Source organism: Triturus cristatus, chromosome 3_1 (assembly GCF_964204655.1).
Source record: "Triturus cristatus chromosome 3_1, aTriCri1.1, whole genome shotgun sequence".
Lineage (NCBI taxonomy): Eukaryota > Metazoa > Chordata > Amphibia > Caudata > Salamandridae > Triturus > Triturus cristatus.
The window spans coordinates 437519510-437541694 of NC_140583.1; the positions used below are offsets into that span (position 1 = coordinate 437519510).

A 22185-nucleotide genomic window follows, 5' to 3' on the forward strand; every position below is an offset into this window, starting at 1 on the left:
CGTGAGTGTCTGAATGGGTGAGTGAGTGGTCATCTGAGTGCTTGTAGGGATGAGTGAATGGGTATCTAAGTGTTTGTGAGAGTGTGTAATTGGATGTGTGAGTAGTTGTATAGGTATGTAATTGGGACTGCTAAGATGCAGTATGAGTGAGTGACTGAGTGATTGTATAATTTATTAAGTGGGAGTGGGAGTAGCTGTATGGGTAATTGTACGGCTGTGTAAGTTGTTGTGTGGGTGAGTAAGTGGTTGTATGATTAGCTGTTTGAGTAAGTAAGGGGTTGTGTAAGTGGCTATATGGGTCAGTGAGTGGGTATATGTATGATTGCATAGATAAGTGAGTGGGTGTGTGACAAATTGTATGGATCTGTGAATAGGCATATGATTGATGGTGTTGGTGTGTGTGTGAGTATATAAGACACTGTATGGGGTGTGAGTGGGTGTGCGAGTGGTTCTGGGGATGATGTCATCAGTGATGCTGGGTGCTGTCACTGACCATGTCATGAGTAATGTAAGATGTGTGGTCATAAGAGGCACATTGAGGGGGCATAAATTATAGTTAGCTGAGGTAACTACAACTGTTGAATTTCAATGGTTTTGTATGAGTGAAATGTGAGCCTAACTATAACATCCCTGTAACCTTTTGTTTTTCATTTGAAAAATACATATCTATCTTTTTCCCATGTTGCCCTGAAGTGAAGACGCACTCGCCAGTGATTGTTTGTAAGTACTTCATAAAGGTTTCTCAGACTTAAAGATATATAGCTACTGCATAAGTTAAATTTCTATTCTTTCTGTATTACTGAGTGCTATCATTTCTAACTTATGTTATGTGAGTGGTTGGGTGACTGTCTGTAACAGTGTGTGAGTGGGTGTGTTAGTGGCTGTATGGCTGTGTGAATGGGTGTGTGAGTGGCTGTATGAGTGAATAAGCAGAGGTGTAAGTAGCTGTATCAGTGCTTAAATGTCTGTGTGAGTAGCTGTATGGGTGAGTGAGTGGCTGTGTGTGTGGTTGTATTGGTGAGTTAGTAGATATGCAAGTGGCTGTATGGATGAGTGATTGGTTGTTTGAGTGGGTGTTTGGTTAACTGAGTGGGTGTGTGCATGGCTGTATTGGTGTATGAGGGGTTGTATTGGAGAGTGAGTGACTGGGAGTCACTGTATGGGTGACTGAGCGATCCTCTGAGTGCTTGTAGGGATTAGTGAATGGGTATGTAAGTGTTTGTGAGAGTGTGTGAGTGGGGATGTGAGTAGTTGTATGGGTGTGACAATGGGTCTGTTGAGAGGCGGTATGGGTTAGTGACTGAAGTGATTGTATGATTGATTAAGTGGGTGTGCGAGTAGCTGTATGTGTAATTGTATAGCTGTGTAAGTTGTGTGGGTAAGTGGTTGTATGAGTAGCTGTATAAGTGAGCGAGTGGTTGTGCAAGTGGCTGTATGGGTCAGTGAGTAGGTATGTAAGTGACTTCATGGATAAGTGAGTGTGTGTGTAACAAGTTGTATGGATCTTTGACTAGGTATGTGAATGGTTCTGTGGGTGTGCAAGTGAGTGTATGAGAGACTGTATAGGGGTGTGAATGGTTATGTTGATGATGTCATCAGTGATGTCATGAGTGATGTAATTGACCATGTCATGAGTGATGTAATATGTGGGGTCATAAGCGAGGCATTGTAGGGGCATAAGTTATAGTTAGTTCAGGTAACTATAACTGTTGAATTTCAATGATTTTTATGAGAGATAGTGAGCCTTACTCTAACATCTCTGTTACCTTTGTTTTTTAGTGGGAAAAAAAAGATATAGATATATTTTTCCCATGTTGCCCTGAAGTGAAGACAAACTCGACACATGATTCATCCAAATCTTTCTTTTAAAAAAGCCAGCACTTGCATTCCAATCCTTTTAGTTGCCTGACACATTTAAAAACCCCAGACCCTTAATGACAGGTATTTCTGAAATCATGCAGCAGCACAAGCACTCTCCCATCTACATGCTAATAGGTGATTGTGGGCCTCTCAGGTGAGTTTATACTAACCATGCATGCTGTGAATTGTAGTCAGTGTGGTGCCGATTCTTTCTCCAGTGTGTTCTGTGTCCTTACAGAATACATTTTTTCTACATTCACAGCCCCCCAGTGGACCTCAGAAAGCAAATCCGGTTTTTAAATGCAAATCTCCTGTGATGCTTTAGGCTCAGCATAGTTTCAAGGGGGTTTGTGATACAAAGTGTATATATATAATATATATATATATAAGGAATACATCGATGGAACCCTCTACAAACACTGAACCATCTAGATTGATAACTACCTACAATCGACAGCACAGAACATTACGCCTGATCTTTAACAAAAACTGGCCAATAGTTCACAACGATCCAATTATTGGTCATCTCTTTAAGAAAAATCCTGAAATTACATTCCGTAGGGTCAGATCCATGAATGATATGCTAGTTAAGAGCAGTCCGGAAATTTGTACCAATGTTAACTGGTTGCAATCCACCAAAGGCTTCATCAAATGTGCTTTATGCAAAGCCTGTAAATATGGTAGGAATAAGACTGGCTATAAAACACCTTTTAGTGATATCATCGTGCCCATTTCCAAAAAATTGACATGTAAGTCTGACTTTGCGGTGTATGTGCTGGAGTGTACTTGTGGCTTGCAGTATGTAGGTAGTACCAAACTGCAGGTCCACAAACGTATACTCCAGCACATGCGGGCCATCAGCAACAACGATGTAACGTACCCGGTCGCTAGGCATTTTAAAGAGGTACATGATAGCTGTTTAGACTCCCTCAGTTATTTTGTGGTGGACATGGTTCCACCGCTACGCCGGGGGGGAAACCGTGAGGTTCAGCTTAGACAGCTCGAAACGAAATACATTCTCGAGCTGGATACTAAAAATCCTAATGGCCTGAATTCAAGTGAGGACCTTTTCACCTGCCTTCATTAATTGTACCTTGTTATTTAGTATTGCCATTTCAACAATCTATGTAACAGAAGTATACATAAACTGCACCTCACGTACTTTTTACATTCTGGTATGTGTGACATTTCTGAAAATATTGCAGATATGTAAGGACATCTGGTATACTTTTTTATTATTATTTTTTAAAATACAACAAGTGTCTCCTTCTGTCACTCACCCCTCCCTTCACTTTTTATCTGGGTTTTAGTGGGCAAATTAGTCATACATGCTGGTATTAGACATATACATTTATTTTTCAGTATTTTTCATATGTAAACAATTGTTCTAATTTTAGGTGAAGTACATGCCAGTGAACCGGCAAGCTGCATTATATTTGCCATTAGATATTCAATCTTAGGAGAGATCAGATGTGCAGCTAAGTTCTTTCTAATTTCACAGCTATACCAGCTAGAGTAGTGAGTCAGCTCACATGAGCATTATCTTAACTTGTGCAAACCCGGGTCCTTGCGGGTTACTAAGTGGTATTACACACACAAATGAGCTATATCATGCTATTTTTTGCACTTGCATTATTTGCACATGTATAATTGCTATTTGCACTTGCGTCACTTTGCACATTGAGGACTCTACCTGGTATCAGTAGTGTATTAAACAGACAAAGGAACAACGGTGATTTCACTGTGACTATGGTACGAACCCTATGGTTCCTTGCATACAATTTGCACTCGCATTTTTTGCACATGTGTACCTGTCTTTGCACTATTTTTGCACAATTGGGATTAATCTCAATATCAGCAGTATAGTGATTTTTGAAATATCACCTTGCTTGTTTTCTCTAGAAACAATTCTTGTGTATGGCAGAAGCGGCGTGTAAGCTCACCATTCATTGCTTTGGTATTTGGGCATGCAAATGAGTCTTCGCCTCTCTCTCTCTCTCTTTTTATATAAAACTATAATTGTGGTTTTTATTGGGTTTATTCTTTAGGGGGTATGTTTTTGTATTTGTATGTCCCTCCATAAAGCCAGCCTTAGCCCTCCTTAATCCCCTCTCATTTAGTAGTAAGTTTTCCCCATCTTTCAGCTACTTCCTAAGGTTCTTCCCACATTTACTACTAAAATGTATACTTATGTGTGTGGAATCCCCTTCAATCTGTGTGAAATTCTCTGCATAGATAAGGTAGGAGAAGCAGAGGTGGAGATCTCTGCTTCTAGGTTTGTGATTTTATAGCACATGAATAGTACTATTGTAGTACCACTAAAAGTATTACAAAGTGCAGTTTGCGAGTGGGCCCCAGAACTTGCAAGTCTCTCTATGTGAAACGCTACCTATGTGAGAACGTTTGAATGTTTCCTGCATGTGGAAGTACCTCTGACTGTGCAAGATGTATTGGTTGTGTGAGACTCGCTGTATGAGATTCACAACCTGTGTCAACAGGTAAGGCCTATTCTATTTGAAATTATGCTACTTAGAGACTCTCTTTGTTGGTCTTTTGAGACTCAGGCAACCATGTGTGTGTGTGTGTGAGAGAGAGTATTAGACAGGAAGAGGCACTGTGTGTGAGACTATGCCTTCACAAGACACGGTCTATCTCAGACTATGACTCGGGCCAGCATTTTTCTTAAGCTCTGTGAGACTTGGCATATATTTAATTGCCTGTATGTCTAATCTGTATGTGTAAGACTCTTTGCCTATGGAGAGTTTCACTTCTGCGGCATTATACCTGTAAGAGACCTGCATCTTTGAGACATTGTAGGAAAGAAGGATCTGCTTTCATGGTTACCCACTGTTAGACCCGGCCTCGTAGCATGGCTCTTCCTGTCCTCGCACTACCTAACCTGGTACCAGGGACCCAAAGCACACGGCCCAGCCGATCCTTCCCACCAGAACACACACACGCAGCCCGGGCCTCCCCGTCCATGGCCTCTCTCCTTTCGGCCACCCCGGGCACGCGTGCCCACTTCGTGCACCAAGATGGCCGCCCGGCCCCAGCACAACCCGGGCCTAGAGGCGCCACTCCGGCTGGAGGACATCACGCTTCCAGGGGATGAGAGAGGGAGGAGCAGTTTCTATCGCACCTCTGAACTCCCCTGGGCCGATGGGTTTCGATCGGCCCTCCGGCCTCCCTGAGGGCTGGCTCCATGCCTGCTGGGTGTCTGGGACTCCTCCCGACCCGGCCCTGAAAGGATCAAAAGACAATAGCAGGAAACCTCGACAAGCGACCCCCAGGTGACAAGACCCCTGCCTGCACAGACTCCGGACATCAAAGAGGGGTCGACCTATAACAAGGGGTGCTCTGGGACTGTCCAGCAGATTCGCCTTGGAACATCTGAGCCCTGCTGAGTGACTCGCGGCTCCCCGAAGAACGTAAGACCTCCGAACCTATGCTTGAGCCCTGCTGAGTGACTCGCGGCTCCCTGAAGATAGTAAGACCTCCGAACTTGTGCTTGAGCCCTGCTGAGTGACTCGCGGCTCCCCGAAGAACGTAAGACCTCCGAACTTGTGCTTGAGCCCTGCTGAGTGACTCGCGGCTCCCTGAAGATCGTAAGACCTCCGAACTGGTGCTTGAGCCTGCTGAGTGACTCGCGGCTCCCCCTGACTCTCTTTGGTCCCGCCGGACCCCCCGACGACAAGCGTATCCCCCAGCTCGAGGATTGTGAGCTGTGCGCCGGGTACGCTCCTGCATTTGATCCGATCCCCCCAAAGACTGTCCCGCTACCTCCTACCCCCGCCAAGACTCTGTGAGCCCACGCTCTGCTTGTAAATATCTGCCTTACTGATCATAAAGATCCTACCACTTCGATTTGATAAAGCTTGAATCCTAAGAACCCTCGGTGTGGTGTCTCTTTGTCGAGTGGTGCCAAGTGTAAGATCCTAGGTACGAGATTCCTCCCCTGCGGAATCTCCCGCCAGTGCCCGGCTACGATACCTTGAGGGTGGGTCTCAGGACAGTCAGGGCCCCCTCCGGGCTCCCCTGAGGTCGCCTTCTAACATTGGTGGCAGTGGTGGGATTCGGGCCCATAACCTAGAGATCGTACCGTGAACGACTGACACTACCGACAAAGATGGCAGAAGGAAGCGCCATGAGCCCCGCAGAAACCAACACCAACAGGGTGTTCCAGGTGGAACAACTAGAAGAATACACGCACAAAGAACTGAAGCAGTTCTGCAAGGAACTTAAAATCGCTACCACCGGTCTCAACACCAAAGAAGATTTGCAGAAAGCACTGAAAGCTTGGGTGGATGCCTGGGCCTCCCGCCCAGAAGGCATGGGGGAGCGACACGACGAAGCAGAACCCACCCAAGGCGGAAGTAGCAGCAATCAGGTGCGAGGCTTCGTGCCAGACGGGGGCCTTTCCCCGGAAGAGCTCGCAGACAGAGAGAGAAGTCGCAATCACGAACTCGAGTTAGCCAAACTCAAAATCGAAGGCGAATTGAAATTAGCAGAAAAAAAGCTAGCAGTAGAACAAATGCGCGTACAAGGCGAATTGGAGGAGAAGAAGCTCCAACGGGAGCACGAAGGAAGGAAGCTTCAACTAGAGCACGAACGCAGCTTGAAGGAGATCGAGCTCAAAGCCAGAAACGAGGAAGGGAGGCCCCCGGGGAACCGAGAGGCAACCTCCCCGGCGGAACAGAAGGTCCACATCCCCAAGGACGTGGTCAAAGAATATTATAAAAATGATGACATTCAACAATGGTTCAGGGCCTACGAGGTCGCCATGACCTCTCATCGGGTCCCGCAGAAGGACTGGGGGGCAGGGCTGTGGGGACGGTTTCTGAGCGAAGGAAGGGACACCCTGCTCGACCTACCCCTCTCCCTGCAGACCTCCTACAGCCACATGAAAGAGGCTCTCCTCACTAGGTACGGCCTCACCCCAGAGATGTACCGTCAGCGATTCCGGGACTACAGGAAGATCCCGGGCACCACCTGGGTGGAGTATGTAAACTTTTTCAGTCGGGCCTTCGATGGGTGGATCAAGGGCAGCAAGGTCACCACCCTCGAGGAACTCACCGACCTCATGTTGTGGGAACACCTGGCGGCGAACTGCTTTGTGGAACTACGCCAGCATCTGCTCGACAGCAAACTCACCGATCCCCGGAAGCTGGCTGTGGAAGCAGACTGCTGGACCAACACCCGGGTCCCCCGGAGCAGTGTAGGAGAATACCCCCGAGCCAGTCAGGGACCACCCCGCCAGAGAGGGGGAGGGAACCAGGGAGGGCAGAGAGAGTCCCAGTCGAGTCCCCCGAAGGCCCAACCTCCACCTTTCCCGGCGCCCCCCCCACCAATCTCCGGACCCCCCGGGAGACGGGGGCACCGGGTAACCATCACTTGTTTCCGTTGTCAAAGGCCCGGGCACTACGCCAATGACCCGGAGTGCCCCATGGCCCCCCAGGTTCCCCCTGCTGCAAACCCTGCTAGACAGATAGCCAACGTAGCCCTGGGGGAGGAGGTTGAGGACACCGGGGAGTGGGAACCCGCAGCTATGGCCAAGTGTCCCTGGGAGACAGAGAGATGGTCCCTGGTAGCCTCCTGCCCTCCAACACGAAGAAGTACGGGCAGCTCGTCAAAATCAATGGCCACCAGATAGAAGCCCTGCGAGACACCGGGGCCAGCATCACCGGTGTCCTCAGGCACTTAGTCCCCGAGGAGCAGATCCTACCCAACGTCTTTTGCCCCGTAATTTCCTCAGATAATAGAGAGAGTATGTGTCAGGTAGCCCTGGTGCCGTTTGAGTGGGGAGGGGTGATAGGTAAACTGAGGGTTGCCGTAAGAACCTCCCAGCCGGTCAACTGCCTCTTAGGGAACGACCTGGAGAGTTCTCCCTGGAAGTACGTCGAGCGCAAGGCCCACCTAGAGATGATGGGACTCCCCGAGTGGGTGTGCGCCACCACCCGATCTATGTCCGCCCGACTCACCCCCCTGGGGGAAGTCGAGGACCCCCCGACCGAGGGAGTCAGAGCAGTCCCCGCCGAGGGTCCTCCCGTCCCCCCATCGGGAGGGTCAGTCGCCAGCGACGAACCCTCCGACACCACCCCGGTCCCCGAGTTAAGCGATCTGGCCGAATTGGCCCCGTGGCGCCACGAGGGCGGGCCCACCCCACCCGGGAGGAGTTCTGCCGGGAGCAAGCCACCTGTCCTTCCCTGGTCGGACTACGGCACCAGGCCGAGGGCCAAGCCGCAGGCGACCAGACCGGAACACACCGAGTTTATTGGGAGAATAACCTCTTGTACAGTGAGCAGAAGTCGGTGGAGCTAGGATCCGGCCGGGTGCTGGTGGTACCCCTACGCTTCCGAGACTTCCTCCTGGGCTTGGCCCACGACGTCCCCCTCGCCGGCCACCTGGGTCAAGACAAAACCTACAGCCGTCTCGTGACTCACTTTTACTGGCCTAGGATGAGAGTAGCTGTAGAAGCCCACTGCAAGTCCTGTCCCACGTGCCAGGCTAGTGGGAAGAGTGGGGGGAAGCGCAAGGCTCCCCTCCAACCCTTCCCGGTCATCAGTACCCCATTCGAAAGAGTCGGAATCGACATCGTGGGGCCCCTGGATCCCCCCACCTCCCAAGGTCACCGTTTCATTCTGGTCCTAGTGGATCACGCCACCCGATACCCTGAGGCGATCCCCCTACGCACCGTCACGGCTCCCGTGGTGGGCCGAGCCCTAATGGGGATCTTTTCCCGGGTGGGTTTTCCCCGCGAGGTCGTGAGCGATCGCGGCACTAATTTTATCTCGAAATACATGACGTCCCTGTGGCAACAATGTGGGGTATCCTATAAGTTCACCACCCCGTACCATCCCCAAGGGAACGGCCTAGTAGAAAGGTTTAACCGGACTCTGAAGGGGATGATCCACGGCCTAGAAGAACCCCTCCGGCGTTAGTGGGACGTCCTGCTCCCCTGCCTCCTGTTCGCTTACCGGGAAGTCCCACAGAAGTCCTTGGGGTTCAGCCCGTTTGAATTACTATATGGGCACCCCGTCCGAGGTCCCCTCAGTTTGGTTAAGGAAGGGTGGGAGGCAGCACCCCAGACCCCCCCACGAGATGTGTTCCAATACGTTCTGGCCCTCCGGAACCAGACCAGGAAGTTCCGAAAGCTGGCCGAGGCCAACCTGGAGACCAGCCAAGAAGAAATGAAGCGCTGGTACGACCAGAATGCCACTCTGGTCGAGTTCCAGCTGGGCCAGCAGGTATGGGTCATGGCCCCCGTGAAGCCTGGCGCCCTCCAGGACAAGTGGACCGGGCCCTTCAAAGTGATTGAGCGGAAGAGTCCAGTCACGTACTTGGTGGACGTCCAGTCGCCCCGGGATCCCCTGCGGGTCCTACACGTGAACCGCCTCAAGCCTCACTTCGTACGGACAGAACTGAGCCTCCTGCTGGCCACCGATGACGGGGCCGAAGATGAGTCCGATCCCCTCCCGGACCTCCTGTGTGTCAAGGAGAAGGATGGCTCTGTAGAGGGAGTGAACCTCTCCCCATCCCTCACTGACCAGCAACAAGCGGACTGTCGCCAGCTCCTAGGACAATTCTCCGACCTCTTCTCCCTGATCGCCCGAGTCACCGACTGGTGTGTCCATGACGTGGACACCGGGGACAGCCCGCCAGTGAGACACCGAGCCTACCGAGTCCCTGACCGAGTCCGGTCCTGCATTCAAGCTGAAGTCTCGAAGATGTTGACCCTGGGGGTGATCGAGCCCTCCGATAGTCCCTAGGCCAGTCCCGTGGTCCTAGTTCCGAAGGCAGCGGCCCCCGGTATCGCCCCCGAGCTCCGATTCTGCGTGGACTACCGGGGGCTCAATGACGTCACCCGGGCCGATGCCCACCCCATACCCCGAGCCGACGAGCTCATTGACCGACTCGGGGCGGCCCGGTTCCTCAGCACATTCGACCTCACCTGCGGATACTGGCAGATTGCGCTCACAGAGGAAGCCAAGGAGCGGTCCGCCTTCTCCACCCCAGATGGGCATTATCGCTTCCGCGTAATGCCCTTCGGAATGAAAAATGCCCCGGCCACCTTCCAGCGACTGGTGAATAGGGTCCTGGCCGGGATGGAACAGTTCAGTGCGGCCTATCTAGACGACATCGCTGTTTTCAGTTCCGGATGGAGTGAGCACCTCCAGCACCTCCAGAGAGTGCTAACCGCCCTGCGCCAGGCAGGCCTCACAGTAAAAGCCAGCAAGTGCCAGATTGGGCAAGGATCAGTAGTCTACCTGGGGCACCAGGTCGGGAGCGGTCAGGTCGCCCCTCTACAGCCAAAGATCGACGCCATCCTAGCCTGGGAACCGCCCACCACCCAAACGGAGGTCCGAGCCTTCCTGGGCCTCACTGGCTACTACCGAAGATTCATCCGGGGGTATGGCAGCCTGGTTGGCCCCCTCACCGAACTCACATCAAAAAAACAGCCCAAGAGGGTGCAGTGGACGACTGCCTGCCAGGAAGCGTTCGATGCCCTAAAGAAGGCCATGTGCACGGCCCCCGTCCTCCAGGCTCCCGACTACTCCAAGGAGTTTGTAGTCCAGACCGATGGCTCCGAGCATGGCATTGGGGCCGTCCTGTCCCAGGTGAATGACCAAGGCCTAGACCAGCCCATCGCCTTCCTCAGCCGGCGGCTGTTGCCCAGAGAACAGAGGTGGAGCACCATTGAGCGCGAAGCATTTGCCGTAGTCTGGGCCCTCAAAAAGCTGCGTCCTTACCTGTTTGGCACCCATTTCAAAGTACAAACCGACCATCGGCCCTTGCGATGGCTCATGCAGATGCGAGGAGAAAACCCCAAGCTACTGCGGTGGTCAATCTCCCTCCAGGGGATGGATTTCACCGTAGAACATCGCCCTGGTACGGACCACGCCAACGCGGACGGCCTCTCCCGGTTCTTCCGCCTCAGCGAAGAGAACCCCCCAAGATGATGGGTAGTTCTCTCCGGCTTTCAGCTGGGGGGGACGCGTGTTAGACCCGGCCTCGTAGCATGGCTCTTCCTGTCCTCGCACTACCTAACCTGGTACCAGGGACCCCAAGCACACGGCCCAGCCGATCCTTCCCACCAGAACACACACACGCAGCCCGGGCCTCCCCGTCCATGGCCTCTCTCCTTTCGGCCACCCCGGGCACGCGTGCCCACTTCGTGCACCAAGATGGCCGCCCGGCCCCAGCACAACCCGGGCCTAGAGGCGCCACTCCGGCTGGAGGACATCACGCTTCCAGGGGATGAGAGAGGGAGGAGCAGTTTCTATCGCACCTCTGAACTCCCCTGGGACGATGGGTTTCGATCGGCCCTCCGGCCTCCCTGAGGGCTGGCTCCACGCCTGCTGGGTGTCTGGGACTCCTCCCGACCCGGCCCTGAAAGGATCAAAAGACAATAGCAGGAAACCTCGACAAGCGACCCCCAGGTGACAAGACCCCTGCCTGCACAGACTCCGGACATCAAAGAGGGGTCGACCTATAACAAGGGGTGCTCTGGGACTGTCCGGCAGATTCGCCTTGGAACATCTGAGCCCTGCTGAGTGACTCGCGGCTCCCCGAAGAACGTAAGACCTCCGAACCTATGCTTGAGCCCTGCTGAGTGACTCGCGGCTCCCTGAAGATCGTAAGACCTCCGAACTTGTGCTTGAGCCCTGCTGAGTGACTCGCGGCTCCCTGAAGATCGTAAGCCCTCCGAACTGGTGCTTGAGCCTGCTGAGTGACTCGCGGCTCCCCCTGACTCTCTTTGGTCCCGCCGGACCCCCCGACGACAAGCGTATCCCCCAGCTCGAGGATTGTGAGCTGTGCGCCGGGTACGCTCCTGCATTTGATCCGATCCCCCCAAAGACTGTCCCGCTACCTCCTACCCCCGCCAAGACTCTGTGAGCCCACGCTCTGCTTGTAAATATCTGCCTTACTGATCATAAAGATCCTACCACTTCGATTTGATAAAGCTTGAATCCTAAGAACCCTCGGTGTGGTGTCTCTTTGTCGTGTGGTGCCAAGTGTACGATCCTAGGTACGAGAATCTCCCGCCAGTGCCCGGCTACGATACCTTGAGGGTGGGTCTCAGGACAGTCAGGGCCCCCTCCGGGCTCCCCTGAGGTCGCCTTCTAACACCCACACTTTTTGCTGATGTCAATCTGTTTTTTTGATCCTGCTAATCACAACCCCAGTCACTGTGATTTCTCCGTAAAATTGACTATGGTAAGTACTTCTGTACATCAACAATAGGCTACTGGTGTGCACTTGTAAGTCCCTAGTGTATGGCATTAAGGTACCCAAGGCATAGGTACACCAGGGGTCTCCCATGGGCTGCAGCATGTATTGTGCCACCCATGAAAGACCACTCAAACTGTGACTACAGGCCTGCCAACGCAGCCTGTGTAAGCTGGTGCTAGCACCACTTACGACAGATATAACTTTTCTTTTCTTATATAAGAGGTCACTACACTTTAAACCTATAAGTCTCACCTAAGGCAGACGTTTCAGTCGAGAAGGCAGGGTGCTGGGTTATAAGTGTGAGGGTGCCCCTGCATGGGCAGGACACCCCTAGAAACCCCAGAGTCGATTATACAGTCTTTGTAAGTGTCATTTTGATACATGCAGTGACCATCCGTCATTACGCAATGGATAAATATGTAGTGGCTATGCTGAACCTAGTAACAAACAGGTTGAAATCATACCTCAACACCGTTACTAGTGTTGGGGTATTATTCCATGCACTGGGGGCTCCTCCGGGAAGCCCCAAGTACTCCTTGTAACAGCCTTTCCGGGTCTGCCAGAAAGCTAGTGCTGCTGCCGACCCCATACACGATTCTGCCCTTCTGCTGGTTTCCTGTCACAGAGAGGTGTGACCACCTCCTAGACAGGACTTAGTGTATTGGGCTGGAGTGGGCGTGCTTGTCAGTACCACCACACTGCTTTGAAGAGCACATTTGGTGCCCTCCTTGCATACTCCAGTTTGAGCCAGTTCAGGGAGCCCTTGGCTCCTGCTCTGGCATGAAACTGGACAAAGGATATGGGAGTCCTCCCCTCTGTCCAGCCTCTCCTCTGGGAGGGACCCCAGAGGTGTCCTAACCCCGTTCCTAGGGTATTTAAGAATTTACCAATGGGTGGTTCCTCAGATTCCTTGTGGGACAAGACTCAAGCCTGAAACCACATCACTCTTCGACCATCTGGACACTTGGACTTCACCTGGAATCGAGACCGCATCACGGAATACACCTGCTGCTCCTGGTCTCGTTGTTCTGCAAGTCCTCTTCATCATCTGTGTCTGTGCTTCTTACAGAATCTTCAACACACCAGTGGGCATCAAGGACACCGGAAGTAATCTCCCTTGGAGTGAAGGAGTCACTCTTCTGCATCTGCAGGCACCGCAACAAAGCTGATCGGTCTGGTGGTACTGATGTCCCATGGACTTTGAAAGGCTCAGAAATACAGGTGGTGATTCTGCAGCTCTCTCAAGGCCTGACTTGTCCTCTCTGCAATTTTGTGGCCAGAATACCTTGTTGAAACTGCCGGGACCGAACCCCTACCCACTGCTTTGACTTGCTGTTGCCAAGGCTTGTATGCTCTGCACTCCAGAGATCTTTGGGGTACAAGAAGCTCCAGCCTCCAGCATCTCGTCCTGCTATGTACAGAGTCCTCATTGCATCTTCTGCACTGTGGGTCTCCATATTTGGTGATCTGCTCAAGGTCCTCTTGTGAGTCCTGTGCCTTCGACCTGTGGGCCCTCTCCTGCTTGCTTGGGGCCTGCTCTGACTCTCCTGCTTGTGGTGAGCCCCCACCCCCCCCCGGACACCAACCCCATGGTTCTCGACTTAAGACGTGGGATAGCTCATGCTCGCCTCCTTGGCTTCCTTAGCATCACCTTGTCTCCACGGCTGCAGCGACAAGGTGACCTTCAACTGTTCTGAACCATTCGACATTGGTGGACATTGCTCTTTCATGCCTCCTGGTCACATCCGAGTGGCAAAGACGCTGTTCCCTCTGCTTGCAGGTTCTTCATTTCAAGAATCCACCCTTGTATTCCCCTGGACTCTTTCACAGTCTTCTTCAGTGGCACCTTTCCCGAAGTCCTCCATTGTGGTGTACGGCGGTTTCCGATATCACTCTGCACCTATCTACCCGGCTTCCCTGGTGTAGGTATCCTGGTTCCGGGGTATCCATAGATGGGGTGACTCTCCAACCTTCTGTCTTCCACTAGGTTTCTTCAGGGTCTACAGATAAGGTCCTTCTTCAACAAAACAGCAACTGCGACTCCCCTGTTGCTTCTATTGGACACCCGGCTGTGTTTCCACTCTGCACACAGCCTCCGTGAGGTTCCTGAGTGCTTAACTTGGGTGGTTCCTTGTGTCCTCAGCTCCTCTGAGTCTCCTGGTCTAACTACTGAATTTGGATGTAGTTGTCATTCAACTTTTTTAGTATATGGTTGGGTCAAACCCTGAAAACCACTGTATTTGGAGCAACTTACCTTATTTGCAATTGAAATATTATTGTATATTTATGTTTATATCTCTGGGTGGGAGATATACCAATGTATTAGTGAGTGTTGTGTAATAATTAGAGCTATTTTTATATATACACACTGTGTGGTTCTTTTTCGTTTAACCTACACTACATGATTAGATCTGGTAAAACAAGCTGCTTAACACTTCTTCTAATAAGCTTAAGGCTGTTCTCCACAGCTAGCACTTTGAGAGCTTTCTATAGTTATCAAAGAACACTAAAATCACCATAAGGGTTGTCTGGATTAGTGCAAGGTGCTTCACTTAATAAGTAAATAAGTGGGTACCATATACTAAGCCAGCCTCCTACAGAAATCAGCTGCTTGAAACTCTTTGTGAGGTTCTCCACCAGTGTGTCTCTGGAATCCAATTACCTTTGTGAGATGTAATGCATCTGTGAAACTGTGTGTGACTAAATAAGAACCTCTGCATGTGAACATTTCTACTGGATTGAGAATGGGTGTGAGATTCTGACTATGGCAGACTAGCGCAGGCAAATTGTGTTTTGGGCAGATCCTTTTGCCACCAAACTCTAATACTTTTTTTTATCTCCTCTTCTCTTTCTCCCAACTACTTGTCTACTTCTTCCGGTGTTTTATCATGACTAGTTGAGGAATGGTGAGTCTTGGAGATGGGGTGGGAGTGCTATGATTTCCATGCCCTGGATGGGCTGGAAGTGCTAGGGTTTCTCGCATTTTGGCTAAAATCTTCCTGCAGTTTTCCTGCTGCCACATGTATCTTTCGTTCAAGCATGGTGTTTTAAGATATATCTTAGTAGCTTCTTCGATCTGCTGAGAGACTTTTGAACATGGAAATTCATATCTCAAGCTACCCTGATACGATGTAATTGGCCAATGGGACATCTTTTTCACCAGGCCCTGGAGTCTGTCTCCCTGTAATCAAGGGTGTGTGTGTTTCTAGACCTGAAATTAATGTAAGCGTGGAATTTCCATTCCTGCTTGTCAAAATTATGCTGTTTTTTAGGTCATGCGCTGCATAGGCGACCTTTAGCCGTTGTGCAGCTCTTTTTCAAAGCACATACTGGTGCTTGTGGCGGCATACGCCTTGTGGGAGTGCGCAGCGGCGTGCCACAAGCACGAGTATGTGCTTTCAAAAAGATCAGGCTGCTCGCGCATGCACCTTCGCCATGCTTTTTTTAAAAAATTCCTTTTAGAGCGCGCACGTGCGCACCACTCCCGGGCCTTTTCTGTTTGTAGATCCATGTTCTGCCATATTAATTGAACAATTATCCTGAACCAGTGCTACTTTAACTGTCATTTATCTGATAACTTCCATAACCCCGACTCTCACGGCGTCTGGTATTCCGGTCTTTGCAGCACGCATGCGTGAGTGTACCAAGCAGAGGCGCAACTAGAGCCAAATTTCGGGGGGGGGCTGAACAAAAATTTCGGGGGGGGCTGAACTTTAAGCAATAGGCAGAGTGGAGCTGCAGGGGCTCTTAGAAGGGGTGAAACAACAGCGAGGCCTCATTAACATGCAAATGGTCTTTTAAAGACCTGTGAAGTGCTCGGGTGCGGCTGCTTTTTTGTCCGGGAAGGTGTCTCATCCCGGGCTGCCACACACGACGGGGGGGGGGGGGGGCTGAAGCCCTGTGAGTCCAATGGGTGTTGCGCGCCTGGTACCAAGTAGCATGGATGATCATTCATTCTTATGGAGTGTGTGCAGTGAGCTAACTACGGATGCTGTGATTGTAAAAGTAGTGGGTGAACTCGCATGTTTATTCCTCGTGGAATTTTTGTGGTGTACACGATTTACACAAGGCTGTAGACTACGTGCAAACTGTACAGGATGTTGGCCCTACCCACACGAAATATCCACAAAATACCTGCTCAATCATTTCGTCCACTTAAAAACAGCACTCAAGGTATGCCCTCAGGTATAAACATCATTCAAGATAACTGCTCGATGGATCGGGCAGTATGTCGTCTGCATGACATTGTCTACTGGAATCAGCCTCCTTAATGCAAAAATCGCACAAAAAGCGCAAACACGAAATATAAGAGACACACTAAACACAATAATGATTTGCGTGAGATTACACTTGTGTAGAAAAGTCACCTGGGACTACTTGTGAAAAGTGCCAGCTGCAGTGAGTTAGAGGCCAATTCCTTCATCGTGGCACTGCAAACGCCTCACATTCCCTATTATTGTGCTCAATCACCTCACCGTGGCCGATCATGTACCCACAGCAACTCACAACTTCTTGTCTTATGCAATTAGCTCCTCACAGTGTCTTTCAAGGTGCCCCAAGCTAGCACACTGCCTGCCCATGTGCCCAAACCCCTAAGTGTATATGTCTGAGACTAAGTAACATGGACCTCGTGTTGTTTGTCCATGCCCATCAATCTTTCTGCTTCATCAGGTCAAGTGTTCTAAGCGCCTTTAGCTGTTGTTCATGCTCACCAAAAACTTCAATTTGTTAGTGTGCAGTGGCTCCCCCCACTGTCTGTCGTGATCCCTACACTCCTCACACTGTCTACTAAGTGCTCCATATTCCTCTCTGTGATTGTTCATGTGCCCAAAGCTTCTCACGCTCTGTTCGTGAGCACCACATTTCACGCCTTGTGCGCATCAACCTTCTCACTTCATCAGTTCATGTGAAGTAAGCTCATCATCCATGCAGCCCAGAAACGTTACACTGTCCTCAAAAAAGCTTCTCACTGCCTCACCATCTGATCCAAGCCCCCTATATCTGTCTATCTTCTCATATGTCTGCCCTTGTATATATCAAGTTACTTATGCAATCTGACCCTGTGCCAAAGCTCCCCACGATGTCTGACCATGTCTCCTGGTGAGTGAACAGCAGTTACATTAAGACCAGCTCCATAGGAACATACTCCATCCTATATCACTCAAGAGAAGCTTCTGTAAGTCCCGCCTACTCTCCTCTTCACAGAACAGAGCCAAATTAGCCTACACAGGAAATATATTTGAAAGTCATCCTAACACATTGTGTTTCCGGAAAAAACATATCAAGCTGGAGACCAAGACAAACAGGACGCTAGGTTGAGTTTCGAACAACCTGCAGTCCACAGCTTTGAATGAAGCAGGCACTTTGTAAAACATTTGATGGGTGCTGCGTTGTGACCTAGAAATGATGGGAACATGTCCTTCTGAAACAACACACCATCACTCTTCTAGGGCCCTTTAACACACCACTCCCTCTCCCATTCATGCTCTATGCGCGCACAACACACACACGCATTCACGCACACATGCATTCACGTGCGCGCACGCACACACACACACTTCATGCAGCAGGAGCAGTTGTACCAGGGCCTTGAGGCTTCTGGGAGCTATCGAGCGCCTATTACTGCTTCATTTCAGATTTCTTACATTAGCCATGGAGCCTATCTCCCTGTAGCAGTATTGCCATCACACGCTGCCTACCCTGCTGAGCACTATCATGCACTTTGCACCAGGCTCCGTGGCTAACTACAAAATATGCTTCGTGCCTGTGCTGTTGTAACACCTCCATCCATCACCTCCTTCGCAAGGCAACATCCCTGAACCCACCTCTCCCCCCTGTAGCCTATGAAACTACACTTGCTAAACCACGCCTTCCTTCTATGCACCCGGTGCAGTGGCACCGGGCCCCACACAAACCCACTCAACCAAGATCACTGCTGTATTTAACCCATACACTTAGGCCTTTCCCACCACAAGTCTTTGCCCCACATTTCCAAAGGGGCAGGTACCACTGGTACAAGAGTTGCGATGGCTCCGCAACACTCTTCTCTCTGCGCATATGACCTCCACCCGCATATGAGGTGCTATTTACCCCATTAATACTTATTAACAACCAAAAAACATCTCTTTCTCCCGTTTACCCTTCCAAGCTTTACAATTCCCCTTCAGGTTATTTTAATGTGGACAACATGGCTGAAATGCTTTTCAATGTTTCTTTATCCATGTTGCACAGCAGCACTGCTGCTGTGCAATATGACTGAAAGTTTAAACCAAACAAGCATTGGCATAGCCAATAGTTCTCGCCTTTGGGATCTTATAAGTGTTTAGTTATCCAGCACAATGTCCTTGGTGCAACAACATTAACTTTTGCATGGCTAAACATTTATAAGGTCCCAAAGGCGAGACCTATTGGCTATGCCAATGCTTGTCTTCTTTCTATCTGGGGCTTCTTCAAGATCAATATCATATCTAAATTTTTTATTATAAATCTTTTACCCTTTACTCTTTATATATTATAACATTTTGTTTAAGTGCCTTGGTGTAAAGTACTATATTTGTTCCTAAAAACACGGTACAATATAAAAAAATGAAATACAAAAACAGAACAATATACACATATATTGTGTGCTTACCTTATCACTTAACGTTGGCTTTAAATCAACCATCAGAAGCCTGAATGCTATCACTGGCATGACACAAACAACTGTGTTGAGGCAAATAACAAGCCATATGCTTATCAGGCTCAACGAATTTCTGGCATTTCCTGTCAATAAAAGGAATTACAATTTTACTTACATGCAATGAATAAACAAAATTAAACAGCAAATTTAACTTAAGCAATTTTTACAGATCTGATCAGTTACATAGCAAGATGTTAGGTGTGTGGCCATTACCCTTCTCATAGGGAATTCTTGGAAATTGAGAACACTGAAGACACTGGCTAGTGGGAGGTGATGGTAGGGGCACTGATCACAGGTAATGGTCAAGTGTGGCCAGTGAAAAGTAGGGGTAAAAATACTGGGCATGTTGTGTACCAGAAGGCAACACCCTGTGGCGACACACCTGTAGACTGTGCTTCAAAGATAACTGATGGTGAGCAGGGCTTAAGACAGTGTCCAGAAAGAGCTGCCTACTGGGCGCATGGGCAAGGGCAATACTCCGTGATAAGTCAATATTAGGATGACTAAGAATAGTAATTTGGCTATACCCAGCACCCATCCCATCAGCTCTTTGATGATGATGTGGCCTTGGCGATTCCCAGTGGTGTCTAGTTACCGGGGCCACCTCTGTATACTTAGGAAAAAAAGGGAAGAAACACAATAGAAATGATTCTATAGCTTTACCATTAAAGATTGGAAAAAAAACCCTTATTTTTTGTTTTTTGTTGTTTTATGTTTTTCAAAATAAAGAATGGAAGAACTGGGAGTGGAGAAACCAACAGGAAGGAGGAGACCCAAAAAAGAAGTACACAAATGAAAAGAGAGAAACTAAAATGACAGAAATGATTACATGCACTCTTGCAGGGCAGGACTGGGAACCCAAAATAGCCCTGACAAATTATGTCAGGCCAGCCCCCATAAGATGCGTAGCAATCAAGCGCAGTGAGCAAGCTTGACTACTACATGGGAGATTGGGGGAGGGTTCTCCTACAATTTGGAGAAAAATGTAAACATTGTGCATTCTGCAACACATTTTTCATTATGCATTCAAATGTAGTAATTTTTAAAGAATAGTAAATGACCTACAGTGCACCAGGATACAGCAGTCTTTATTGGGACTCTTCAATGATTCCCTCACTATCACCCTCCAACATGCCTCTTCATGGCCCCTCTCTCATATGTATTTCATTTGTCCTTCAAATCAGTGTAGGGTGCTAGAACATTTTACATCACACATTCATACCGAGACAATGAATATTACATGTGTAATTCAGTGTACAGAACATTTTACATAAGACAAAGGGGTGTACTAGGTGTAAGATTCACATGACATCCATTCTGGTACACATTTTTTAAGAATGCTTGGTCTGGGGAAGCAGAAACTCGGGATTCAGAATGTAACTCATTAGTTAGGGTTGAATTTGCTAATAGGAATTTATTTCTACACATACAAACCCTTTTTAGAAAAATTAGGACAATGGAAGGCTGGGACAAAAAAAACATAACTTTCTGACCTAGATTACGATTGTAACTTATGAATTGCACAGTAACAAAAGGATCTCTGTGGCAAAAACAGTAACCCACTGAGCTATCCATATAAAATACTGGTCTGTGATCTGCATAGTACACACTCTTTGCAGCAGGTGTATTGACCCTCTGTGCTACCTTAGATGCGTCAAACCTGCCACTAGATAAAACTCCCATCTCTCTCCAGCAGGTACATTAATCACCAGAGTTATCTTAGCACTTTTAAAATGCTGCCTGAAAACTGTTAGATATACAAACAACTCTGTAGTGCTTTTAAAACTACTGCACTGCTACAAAACTACCCCCCAGTAACAAAAGCGCCCCCACCCTTCCAGCCTCCTAGGGAAACACTTGATGCCCGGTACAGCCAGTCCGGCCTTGCACTCTTGCTGAGCCTGTCGATTTTTGGGGAGTGTAGGGTTTGTACTGCACACAAACCAGTCATTTGTATTACATCTAGAACATTACAATGTTGTGAAAGCGCTCATCCAAATTTTTTACAACTTTTAAGATCGCTCTGGCAGGCACTCCTAGTTCCAGATGCAATTCAAACACGGATGCAAACTTTTATGCTAAGCTTTATTTATTTCTGTCTAGTATAGAAAAACAAATCCACACCATGGACCCCGCAGTTATATCTGTATTCTGAACTCTTACTTCCAAAATCTCTTCTCCCATAGCCTCCACATTTGAGCCATGCGCCTTTGGGCTAGGAGTAACAACTGATATCCAGAAACAAGTTAGTATAGTAGTGGTTTACTTACCGCACCTCGTAAGAGATGGATGTTTGCTGTGGGTATAGTACAGTAAAAATGTAGGTATGTAAGGGATGGTGCTATCTGGTTATCCACACCCTAGTACCCAAGGTGTGACTAACTAGTTGGATCAGAGGATCCAAAATATATTCAATTTAAAATAGACAGAAACCAAAGCACTCAAACAGTATCTTAAAGTAGTACAAGGTACAAACAATAAGGACTTATTTGGAGAAAAAAAACATTTTATTGTAGATGTAGGAGGTCATGTGTTCTTCTGAATATTCAGATTTCACAAGTTCTTTTCTTTGAAAACAGCCATCTCTTGTTTTGTCACACAGTGACTTTTTCAAGGCTTAAATTGGTATGGCCAGGCGGTCCCAAATTCCATGTGAGGGAATCTAGATGAAGACAAATGGTATCTGATGCAGACCCAGAAGTGGTAAATCCACAGAGTGTTTAGTAGCACCAAACTCACATGGTAACAACAATGATGGGCGAACAATCTTCGCAGACAATTGTGGGGTGTGGTAAAAGCCACAGGTTCAAGTTTAAAATATATAACAGGTCGCTATGAGAAATGTAAAGATTATAGAGAAGGATCCTAAATCCTGGTGCAAAAACGACCTGGGACTCAGTCTTGTTGCAGACTGAGCTGTGTCTCGTACGCAACCAAATTCTGAGGTAAGAGTCCAATGTGTATTATCTGTGAATGGAGTCCATAATAAGCACCAATCCGACAGAGTCTGGTTAGAGTCTCGGGAAGAGGCAAAAAGGCCACTGAGAAGTTGGCTATTGTGACCTATGAGGATGATTTGATGTCTCTGATCACGAACTATAGTTGAGAATTCAAAGAAATGGTGGATCAAATGATCGTAACTCTTCTCACGCCGAGTTAGCTCAGAATTAATATGATCTTCAGTGGTTTGTATTGAGAGCAAAGCATTAACTATTGAAAACAATAATCACATATGCTGCAACCATTCATTGACTGGAGGCTTGTGAACTCCATGTAGGAAGGTGCTAGCCATCGCTTTCTAAATTTGAATGTTTAAAGCTTACATGCCTATGTCGCTATAAAACGCTGCTTACATTTTTGAAAATTCATGAATTATTTCTAACATTACTTTAAAATATAATCAGCTTAACCAGGAC

General features: G+C 48.8%; 1 protein-coding gene across 1 annotated transcript in view; it reads right to left on the reverse strand.

The window, feature by feature from the left end:
• Window positions 1–22185, reverse strand: part of ATP8B4 (ATPase phospholipid transporting 8B4 (putative)) — a 3731093-nt gene that overhangs the window by 11722 nt on the left and 3697186 nt on the right. The window contains exon 26 of the mRNA XM_085644229.1: window positions 18722–18852. Within this exon, the coding sequence (XP_085500355.1) occupies window positions 18722–18852 (131 nt within the window). The remainder of the gene's footprint in view (window positions 1–18721; window positions 18853–22185) is intronic.